This window comes from Pongo abelii, chromosome 8 (assembly GCF_028885655.2).
Source record: "Pongo abelii isolate AG06213 chromosome 8, NHGRI_mPonAbe1-v2.0_pri, whole genome shotgun sequence".
In the NCBI taxonomy this organism is placed as follows: domain Eukaryota; kingdom Metazoa; phylum Chordata; class Mammalia; order Primates; family Hominidae; genus Pongo; species Pongo abelii.
The window spans coordinates 95,798,570-95,809,932 of NC_071993.2; the positions used below are offsets into that span (position 1 = coordinate 95,798,570).

Here is an 11,363-nt window from a genome sequence, read left to right on the forward strand (position 1 = left end):
TGGAGTGCAGGGGTACAATCATGGCTCACTGCAGCCTCAAAGTCCTGGGCTCAAGTGATCCTCCTGCCTCAGCTGTGACCCTGGGACTACAGGCATGCACCACCATGCCAGGTTAATTTTTATTTTTTATTTTTTATAGAGACAGGGTTCACTTTGTTGCCCAGGCTGGTCTCAAACTTTTGACCTCGAGCAATCCTTCTGCCTCAGCCTCCCAAAGTTCTGGGATTACAGGTGTGAGCCATCACATCCGGCCTGTTACTTTCTTTATTTAAACATTGCTTGTGTTTGTGTGTGCATAGGTTAAAGGGGCCTCACAGATGAATTATGATATGGTACCCAAATTAAAAGTAAACTTGTACAAAAAAACCGTAAGAATCAACAAAAGAGGGAATTGAGAGTGTGCTGAAAATGAGCTGAAAAAAGAACTTGGCCAACTTCCATGTTCCGTGTTGTTGTTATCCCTGCAGAGAAACAGCCTTTACCAGGCATGGGTTCAGTATCCAAGCCTGAGCAAAGAGATTGCTCTTAAAGTTTGTCATAAGGGCACCGCTTAACTTTTCTCTGGCTGCCGGTTGACCTTATGTCTCACCATATCTTTTCCCAACATGGTATCAATATATTTCAGATAGCAAGAAATACACCAAGAAAAGAAACCAGTTGCACTTAACGGAATTATTTTCTTATTTGGGGCCAGGGCTCAGTGGGAGTTAGGATTCTTTAAATTAATATGGTAAAAAAAATTTCAATTTGAGCCATTTTCTGGTATTAAGAATAAGAGTAGTTGTATTTATTTTAATAAGTCTATATGAAAAATAAACTCAACTTATTTTATGAATTCTTTAGGTTTCTTGCCTTTAAAAACTAAGACAATGTTGCTTAGTTTCTGGCAAGGCTGGAACCTTTCAGAATAAAAATTGAATGGTAAAAGTATCCTTCTTAATCACTTAATCTAGCTTCCTAATTTTATACATCAAGCAACTGATTGTACTTCTTTCCGAATTAAGGAAAAATTAGAAGTTCACATTTAGAATATTCTAAAGATATATTTTTATTTGTCTTTCTCTGCTTCCATTTTTTGCTTTCTAGGAAACAGTGGCAATAAATTTATCTGGTAAGGCTTTTATCATTTTATTTCATAGAGATGGCATCCTTTAGAGTAATAGGCCAATTTCAGAGTAAAATAATGTTACTAATTTCAGTGACATATTGTGGGATCTTGTTATTTCTCATACAATTCTACCTGCTCAGCATAAAGCATTTATCAGGCAGTTTGTTTAAATTTATAATGAATACTCATAGTTAAAAATAATCAAGTAACAATAGGACACAATAGTCTGAGGCTTAAGAAACTTTTCCTTCATAATCAGCTAGATGTATTACAGAATTCCTGCCTAAAAAGATCTAGAGGTTAAAGTGCACTGTAGACTCAGGTATTATCAGTGTACCCAACTCTATAACAACATACATGATTCCATTCGGTTGTTCTTTGATCTGTGATTTAGAGATAAGATGATCATAAACTCTTTGCTTATACTTTTAGATTTGTGGGTCATTGATCATTGGATCCATAAGAGATGTTATAGGTGATCTTTTCCAATCCTCTTAATTTATAAATGAGAAAAGAAGATACAGAAATGTTATGTATTGTGGCCCAGGTTATTTAACAATTACTGGGTATATGGCAGGATTTGGAGTTAGAACTCAAGGTTGTCTTGTTTCTGTATTCCCCCAGTCAGCTCTTCATAGACCTTTAGGACTTAGCTATATTCTGAAGTACTATAAAAAGAGAAATAAACATGGTTTTCAGTAATGGGAATTTCATTTAGAAAAACAAATTTTCAGACTATTTTCTATTTTTCAGATGTTGACTTGAGTAAATATATCACCACTGTTGCTGGAGTCATGACACTAAGTCAAGTTAAAAGCTTTGTTCGAAAGAATGGTGTCAATGAAGCCAAAATAGATGAGATCAAGAATGACAATGTCCAAGACACAGCAGAACAGAAAGTTCAACTGCTTCGTAATTGGCATCAACTTCATGGAAAGAAAGATGCGTATGACGCATTGATTAAAGGTCTCAAAAAAGCCAATCTTTGTACTCTTGCAGAGAAAATTCAGACTATCATCCTCAAGGACATTACTAGTGACTCAGAAAATTCAAACTTCAGAAATGAAACCCAAAGCTTGGTCTAGAGTGAAAAACAACAAATTCAGTTCTGAGTATATGCAATTAGTGTTTGAAAAGATTCTTAATAGCTGGCTGTAAATACTGCTTGGTTTTTTACTGGGTATATTTTATCATTTATTAGCGCTGAAGAGCCAACATATTTATAGATTTTTAATATCTGATGATTCTGCCTCCAAGGATGTTTAAAATCTAGTTGGGAAGACAAACATCATCAAGAGTAAATGCAGTGGCATGCTAAGTGCCCAAATAGGAGTGTATGCAGAGGATGAAAGATTAAGACTGTGCTCTGGTATCTAACATATGATTCTGTAGTATGAATGTAATCAGTGTATGTTAGTACAAATGTCTATCCACAGGCTAACTCCACTCCGTGAATCAACAGAAGAAGCTATGACCTTTTGTTGAAATATCAGTTACTGAACAGGCCACTTTGCCTCTAAATTACCTCTGATAATTCTAGAGATTTTACCATATTTCTAAACTTTGTTTATAACTTTAAGAAGATCATATTTATGTAAAGTGTATGTATTTGAATGCAGAATTTAAATAAGGCTCTACCTCAAAGACCTTTGCACAGATTATTGGTGTCATATTATACAATATTTCAATTGTGAATTCACATAGAAAACATTAAATTATAATGTTTGACTATTATATATGTGTATGCATTTTACTGGCTCAAAACTACCTACTTCTTTCTCAGGTATCAAAAGCATTTTGAGCAGGAGAGTATTACTAGAGCTTTGCCACCTCTCCATTTTCACCTTGGTGCTCATCTTAATGGCCTAATGCACCCCCAAACATGGAAGTATCACCAAAAAAAACTTAATAGTCCACCAAAAGGCAAGACTGCCTTAGAAATTCTAGCCTGGTTTGGAGATACTAACTGCTCTCAGAGAAAGTAACTTTGTGACATATCATGAACCCATGTTTGCAATCTAAGATGATAAAATAGATTCTTATTTTTCCCCCACCCCTGAAAATGTTCAATAATGTCCCACGTAAAACCTGCTACAAATGGCAGCTTATACATAGCAATGGTAAAATCATCATCTGGATTTAGGAATTGCTCTTGTCATGCCCTGAAGTTTCTTAGATTTAAAAGCCTCCTTACTGCTATCCTACATTTAAATATCTTTGAAAGTTTGTATTAAATGTGAATTTTTAAGAAATAATATTTATATTTCTATAAATGTAAACTGTGAAGATAGTTATAAACTGAAGCAGATACCTGGAACCACCTAAAGAACTTCCATTTATGGAGGATTTTTTGCCCCTTGTGTTTGGAATTATAAAATATAGGTTAAAATACTTAATTATAATAATGTTTTTGGTATTTCTGGTTTTCTCTTTTTTGGTAGGGGCTTGCTTTTTGGTTTTGTGATCCTTTTCTCTAACTGCTGTTAAATATAACTTGCTTATGAATCTTTAATGCTTCTTGGGTCCCTTAGAAGGTACTTCCTTTTTAACCTTAACCCTTTTAGTAGTTAAATAATTATTTCCATAGGTTGCTACTGCCAAGAAGACCTCTTCCAAACAGCACATGATTATTTGTTAAACAGCGTCGTATTCCAGATACTGGAATGTGGATAAGAAATATACATTTCAAGGGGTAGGTTTTATTATTAAGAAAGCCAAATGAGGATTTTGAAATATTCTTTCCTGCATATTATCCATTCTAGCTACATGCTGGCCAGTAGGCCATCTTTCTTTTCTACAATTTAACGCTAGTAATATATTCTATTTAACCCATGACTCCCAGAGTATTAGCATTTCAACATGTTAGCATTTCAACATGTAAGCATGTCGGTGAGATAGTTGTGCTTTGCTTAGGGTTCCCTCCTGTGTTATGGTCTGGAAAGTGTCTTTAGGCAGAAAGTCTGAGTGATCATAGGGTTCGCTCATTAATTTCTCTTCTCTGAGCGATCACAGTCTGTGCTGTCTGCTCTCCAGTTTTCTATTTCTAGACAGAAGTAGGGCAAGTCAGGTACTAGTTATTCTTCATGGCCAGAAGTGCAAGTTCTACTTTGCAAGGCAAGATTAAGTTAGAGAACACCCTATTCCACTTTGGTGAACTCAAAGCAAGAACTTTGAGTTCCTTTGGGAGGAGGGCAGTGGAGAAGTCTTTGTACTTGGTGGTGTGGCTTTTTTCCTCATGGCTTCACCTAGTGGCCCCAAGCATAGACTTCTCCCATGTCAACGAGCACAGCCATGTTCCCGAGTTGAGGTGACCCCACGGTCCAGAATCATCCTCATTCTTGTGAACCTGGTTCTCTTTGTGGTGGGCATACTGGGTAGGAGAATCACCCAAAGGTCACCCATGAGCTGCAGAAAAAAGGCTATTTGCAGAAGGAGCTCACAGATCACACTGAAAGCATTGCATATTCAAACATCTTGGTCTTCTTCATTGGCATGCCCACAGGGTCTTCTGACCTCTGATTAGATCAGACACTTTTTAGATATTGAATCATCAGTTTCTGTACAACTATCTGATTTAGGCATATAATCAATGAAATTTAGAATTTTTTCTATGCTCACTCCTGAATGGTAATTTGTTTGGGTTTAGAATTCTATACCAGGCCATTTGTAATTTTCCTCAGCACTTTAAAAATATTAAATCATGTTTTCTTAACATCTGTTGCTGTTGATTATGTCTGCTCTTGGTGTAAATATCATTCCTTTGTAGGTAATCTTTAATTTTTTTTCCTCTGGTAATTTTTAAAGCTTCCCCTACCACTTTCCAATGTGTTCTGCAGTTTCACAACAATGACTTTCAATGTGTATTTATTTTTACTTAATCTATTTAATAAGATTTAATTTAATTAGAAAGGCAGGGCTTTCATCATTTCTGGAAAAAATCCCAGCTATTTTCTCTTTAAATAGTGTTTCTTTACCATTCTCATTCTCTTCTTCTGAAACTGTTATTATTATCTGTTGAAGCTCCATGAGTTATTTTCTAGGTCGACTCTCTCTGTATGTTGCATTTTAGGAAATTTCTCATTACTCTCTTTAAATTAACTCTTAGTTTTCACTAAGCCCAGCTAGAATAGTCTATCCACTGAGGTATGTATTTTGTTTTCTATATTTTTCATTCTTAATGTTTCTTATTGTTCCTTTTTCATTTTTACTTGTATATGTTTCATTCCTTTTTTTTCTTTTCTTTCTTCTTTCTCTTCTCTCTCTCTCTTTTTTTTTTTTTTTTTTGCAGTGCAGACAGACTTTATTAGTACAGCAGAGGTGCCCACAGAGCAGGCAGAAGGGATCAGTGCCTGGATCCGTCCCTTCCTCCTTCTGCCCTCGCTGAGCCCTAGTGTGTCCAGAATTGGTGGGTTCTTGGTCTCACTGACTTCAAGAACGAAGCCGCGGACCCTCACGGTGAGTGTTACAGTTCTTAAAGGCGGCGTGTCCGGAGTTTGTTCCTTCTGATGTTGGGATGTGTTCGGAGTTTCTTCCTTCTGGTGGGTTTGTGGTCTCGCTGGCTCAGGAGTGAAGCTGCAGACCTTCGCGGTGAGTGTTACAGCTCTTAAGGCGGCGTGTCTGGAGTTGTTCATTCCTCCCGGTGGGTTCATGGTCTTGCTGGCTTCAGGAGTCAAGCTGCAGACCTTTGCGGTGAGTGTTACAGCTCATAAAGGCAGTGTGGACCCAAAGAGTGAGCAGCAGCAAGATTTATTGCAAAGAGTGAAAGAACAAACCTTCCACACCGTGGAAGGGGACCCCAGCGGGTTGCCACTGCTTCCTCGGGCAGCCTGCTTTTATTCTGTTATCTGGCCCCACCCACATCCTGCTGATTAGTCCATTTTACAGAGAGCCGATTGGTCAATTTTACAGAGAGCTGATTGGTGTGTTTTGACAGGGTGCTGATTGGTGCCTTTACAATCCCTGAGCTAGACACAAAAGTTCTCAACGTCCCCACTAGATTAGCTAGATACAGAGTATCAACACAAAGGTTCTCCAAGTCCCGACCAGAGTAGCTAGATACAGAGTGTCGATTGGTGCATTCACAAACCCTGAGCTAGACACAGGGTGCTGATTGGTGTGTTTACAAACCTTGAGCTAGATACAGAGTGCCGATTGGTGTATTTACAATCCCTTAGCTAGACATAAAGGTTCTCTAAGTCCCTACCAGACTCAGAAGCCCAGCTGGCTTCACCCAGTGGATCCCACACCAGGGCTGCAGGTGGAGCTGCCTGCCAGTCCCGCACCATGCTCCCACACTCCTCAGCCTTTGGATGGTCGATGGGACTGGGTGCTATGGAGCGGGGGTGGCACTTGTTGGGGAGGCTCGGGCATGGCGGGCTGCAGGTCCCGAGCCCTGCCCCATGGGGAGGCAGCTAAGGCCCGGCGAGAAGTCGAGCACAGCAGCTGCTGGCCCAGGTGCTAAGCCCCTCACAGTCCCAGGGCTGGCGGGGCTAGCTGGCTGCTCCCAGTGCGGGGCCTGCAGAGCCCATGCCCACCCGGAACTCAGGCTGGCCCACAAGCACCACGTGCAGCCCCGGTTCCCGCCCGTGCCTCTCCCTCCACACCACCCTGCAAGCTGAGGGAGCCGGCTCCGACCTTCACCAGCCCAGAAAGGGGCTCCCACAGTGCAGCAGCGGGCTGAAGGGCTCCTCAAGCACAGCCAGAGTGGGTGCCAAGGCCGAGGAGGCGCTGAGAGTGAGCAAGGGCTGTGAGGGTTGCCAGCACACTGTCACCTCTCACTAGGAGGATTGGGCCTGGCCTGGACCAGTTTCTCTTGTTCCACCTGAAACACGTGAGAATGGAGAGCTCAGGGCTGGCCTTGCTTCTGGCTCCTCTTGTCATAACTCTAATGTTGTCACGTCATTGAAAGGATTAGACCTCTCCTTCCCCAGTCCCTAGGCAGGGAACCCCAGCCACTGGGGAGAGATAACTTTGTGGGGCCTGAGCTTAGGCATATCCTCTAGACACTTCTGACCCCACCCTACACCCTTTAGTTCTCTGAGGCTCAACACACTTTCTTTATTTTATTGACAATTTATCATAGTTTAATATATCTTATTCCATTATTTATCTTCTTGAAGATCCTACTGAGTTATTTTAAAGTCTTTTTTAGAGTTGCTCTATTATTTTAATTTTAACTGCAGTGATTTCATGCTGACTTTGTAGGCTGGCTTTCCTCATGTGATTTTCCTCGTGAATTTTTGAAATTTGTAGGCTCATCTTGAATAGCTCATTTTTTTCTCTCTGCACTCACCTCTCCTTATCTAATAGTTTAGTGTGTTCTTTTGCCAGTTCTTCCAGAGTCCCTAGTTCTGAGCGAAGATTTACTGAGATAATCTTGAGGCTCATACGTCATGGTGATATCAGGACTATCACAGATTCAGTCATGCATTTGGGGGCAGCTTGGCTCAGCCACTGGTCATAGGCTGTACCGAATCATCTCAGACCCTTAGGCCTGTAGCTTTCTAGAAACCACACTCCCAGGGAGTGTTTGGCACTGTCTTAGCCGTCTTCCACAAGACAGAGAGTTCAGAGAAGAAGGAAAAGAAACTGGTTAGGCAGACAGTTAGCAGGGGTCCTTGGTAAAACTCCTTCAAACAGAGAAATAGCCTGAAAAAATCAAAGCTACAGGCACCGATAGAGCAGCCTGGGGAAAAATTTAGCTTTAGCTGCAGAGATAAGGAAGCAAGGCCTAACAAAGAAGCCTTTGTTCTTTGGATAATCAGCGGGCTCCCAGGAAAAAGTTTCCTCCCCTTTACAGACATGTACATGATGGGCTCCATGGGAACTTGCACAGGGAGAGGAGCTTACCTAAAACATACCCACAGTTTCGTAAACAAGAGAAGCTGTACTTTGTGCTTACCTAAGACATACCTGCAGCTGCACAGGTAAGGAGAGTTACACAGACAGCTACTACACAGTTAAGGGAAGTTACACAAACAGCTACAGAGATGAAAGGAGCTTTTTCTTATAAAAGCTTTTGGATTCAACTGTAAAAGTGGCAACCCTCTTTCGGCCTCCTCTTTGCTGTGGAGAGCTTTCTTCTTTCAATTATTAAACTTTTACTCCAACCTCACCCTTGTGTCCAGGCTCCTTGGTTTTCTTGGTCATGAGACAAACAACTCCAGGTACTACCTCAGACAGCAAGACTGAAACATTGTGGTGCACTGGCAAGACTGCAACACTTCTACATCAGCCTGTGGTTTTAAGAAGGGAGCCTGGTTCCTGTTCTGCCTCAGGTGGGGCACATTTATTCTGTACCAAACCTAAAAGCAGGCTTTGCTTTACTTCCAAGCATTGATCCAACTAAGCTTTGGCTTGTTGTGCCCAAGTCATCATCTTGCAGTTGTTTCCATTCTTATACCATGAAAGAATTGATCTTATTTTTGAGCTTGGCTATGCCTTTTTATTTTCCTTTAGAGACGTTCTATGTATCATTGCTATTTGCTCAGATTGGTAGGAGGTGGCCCTCAATAAATGAACATACAATTCGGTATTAACCCCAGGGCCCATTAGATAACTAGAAACAATTTTTTGTTTTGTTTTACATTTTTAAGTTAAAACTAAGGATCAAGTTGTTTTTCAGTTATATAGGGCCCTTTGACAGGACTTGATATGGTTTGGATCTGTGTCCCCACCCAAATCCCATGTCAAATTGTAATCCCTAATGTTGGAGGTAGGGCCTGATGGGAGGTGATTGGATCATGGGGGCGGAGTTCTCATTAATGATTTAGCACCAATCCCTTGGTGCTGTTCTTGTGATAGTGAGTGAGTAATTGTGAGATCTGGTTGTTTAGAAGTGTGTAGCAAAGGCCGGGCACAGTGACTCACACCTGTAATGCCAGCACTTTAGGAGGCTAGGGCAGGCAGATCTCCTGAGATCAGGAGCTCGAGACCAGACTGGCCAACATGGTGAAACCCCGTCTCTACTAAAGATATAAAAAATTAGCTGGGCGTGTTGGCACACGCCTGTAGTCCCAGCTGCTCTGGAGGCTGAGGCAGGGAGAATCACTTGAACCCAGGAGGTGGAGGTTGCATTGAGCTGAGATTGCACCACTGTACTCCAGCCTAGGCAACAGAGCGAGACTCCATCCCAAAAAGAAAAAGAGAAGTGAGTAGCACCTCCCCTGACCCTTGCTCCTTCCCTGGTCATGTAAGACATGTATGCTTTCCCTTCACCTCCCACCATGTTTGTAAGTTTCCTGAGGCCTTCCCAGAAGCAGAAGAAGCTATATTTCCTGTACAGCTTCCAGAACCATGAGCCAATTAAACATCTTTTATTTATAAATTACCCAGTCTCAGCTGGGTGTGGTGACTCATGCCTGTAATTCCAGAACTTTGGGAGGCCAACGCAGGCAGATCACAAGGTCAGGTGTTTGAGACTAGCCTGGCCAACATAGTGAAACCCCATCTCTACTAAAAATACAAAAAATTAGCCAGATGTGGTGGCGGGCACCTGTAATCCCAGCTATTCGAGAGGCTGAGGCAGGAGAACTGCTTGAACCCAGGAGGCAGAGGTTGAAGTGATCCAAGGTTGTGCCATTACACTCCAGCCTGGGCGACAGAGCGAGACTCCATCTCAAAAAACAAACAAACAAACAAACAAACAAAAAATTACCCAATCTCAGTTATTTCTTTATACCAATGCAAGAACAGACTAATACAGGACTCAGGAGAAAAGAAAAGAGACTGTGGGGTTTCCCACATAGATCTGCATCTTATGATAGTGGTGAATTGAGAGTCATACAAATCTGGGATCAGATATTTATTTTCCTCATAAAGGTAGAAACAAATGGCTTAATCTCTTCGAGTCTTAATTTCCTTATTTTTTTGTGAAGATTAAAGTGTATATGAAGTATCTACCACAGTGTTTAGCTCTGTACCTTGATAGATGGTAACAACAACAATAAAAAACCTCAGATGCTTAAGCAAAATGGAAATTTATTGACATATCTTACTAGATGCTCAGATATGGGTTGGGTTTGACTAACCTAAACCAGTGCCTCCAGTCAAGATTCTTTGTTATTTTCTTGAATCTACCCTCTTCATTTATCTATTTCTTGTCCATCTCTTCATATATTTGCTTGCCAAACTGATAGTGACAAGGTGCCTGCAACCATTCTCGACCTATCTAAATATCACAGTCCAGAAGAAATGACACTTATGCCCCCAGCCCTCCAAGCACCTCCCCTGACCCTTGCTCCTGCTGGTCCTTGCTTCTGAGAGCCATTCTTATTCAACTGTTTAGATCATAAACGACCTCTGAATTAATGACTTATGATTGGAGAATTGGATATGTCGATTGGCTTAATCCACAGGCCCCATTCTTGGAGCCTGGCATAGGATCAGCTTCCCCTGAGTGTCAAAAGATTGGGAGTGGGGAGGCAGGAGGACTTCCGTTAAGAGGATGATAGAGGGTTCTGGGTAGGAGTGTCAGGATGTGTTTAGGTACTCAAGCTGGCTTAAACTATAGAAAAAATGTATTACCTCATATGACAGGCAGTCCAAAGGTGTGGCTCACTGAAGCCTACTTGTACCAGCTCACAAGAGCTAATTACTAAATTCTTAGGAATTTTGAAAGCCAGTTGTTAAATCGTTGATAGCTTGATATTGTCATACTGGGAGTATTTACACTATAGAAATTGCCAAAGTCTACAGATCGGGAATCTCCCCCGACCCCCACAAAGACAGTTACTGGCTACTGGGCAGAAGTCAGTGTTGGTAGCTGATTCAGTGTCTCAATGATATTATCAGGGACACAGGATTCTTTTCTAGTTTTCCAATCTGTAGCTTCAACATTGGCATTCGACTAGAGTTGTTTGTTTTTGCATGGTCATCCAATGGTTTTATCAGTGAATCAACAGCATGATTCCTTATCCATATCCAATAGCAAAGAAAAAGAGGGAAAAACAGGAAAAAATTCTCCCCTCAGATATGGATCATATACCTGGCCTTTTAGTATGATTGAGCCAAATTTAGTCATCTGCCTACCTGTGTGGTCTGCCATATACTAATTGACTTAGGCAACTCAGGAGCCGCCTCTGGAGCTGTGGACAGGATTAGTTTCTCCTCAGCTTTATGAGTTATGGGAAAAAGTAGATCAAAATGGAAATACTACTAGAAAAACAAAAGGGTGAAATGGATGCTGAATAGTTTCCTCTGTGGAAAAGAACAAACAATATCAACTACACATATTCTCCATGTCCCTCACAAGTTG

The 11,363-nt window shown here is 41.1% G+C and overlaps 1 protein-coding gene across 6 annotated transcripts in view; it reads left to right on the forward strand.

Annotated features, from left to right (window-relative positions):
- STAMBPL1 (STAM binding protein like 1) overlaps positions 1 to 2,842 on the forward strand; it is a 137,468-nt gene extending 134,626 nt beyond the window's left edge. For all 6 annotated transcript variants that reach the window (XM_024253099.3, XM_024253098.3, XM_063727141.1 and 3 more), the window contains 2 exons: positions 1,087 to 1,111; positions 1,862 to 2,842. In XM_024253099.3, coding sequence (XP_024108867.3) covers positions 1,087 to 1,111; positions 1,862 to 2,193 — 357 coding nt within the window. In that variant the 3' untranslated portion in view covers positions 2,194 to 2,842. The remainder of the gene's footprint in view (positions 1 to 1,086; positions 1,112 to 1,861) is intronic.
- Positions 2,843 to 11,363: the final 8,521 nt, after the last annotated feature.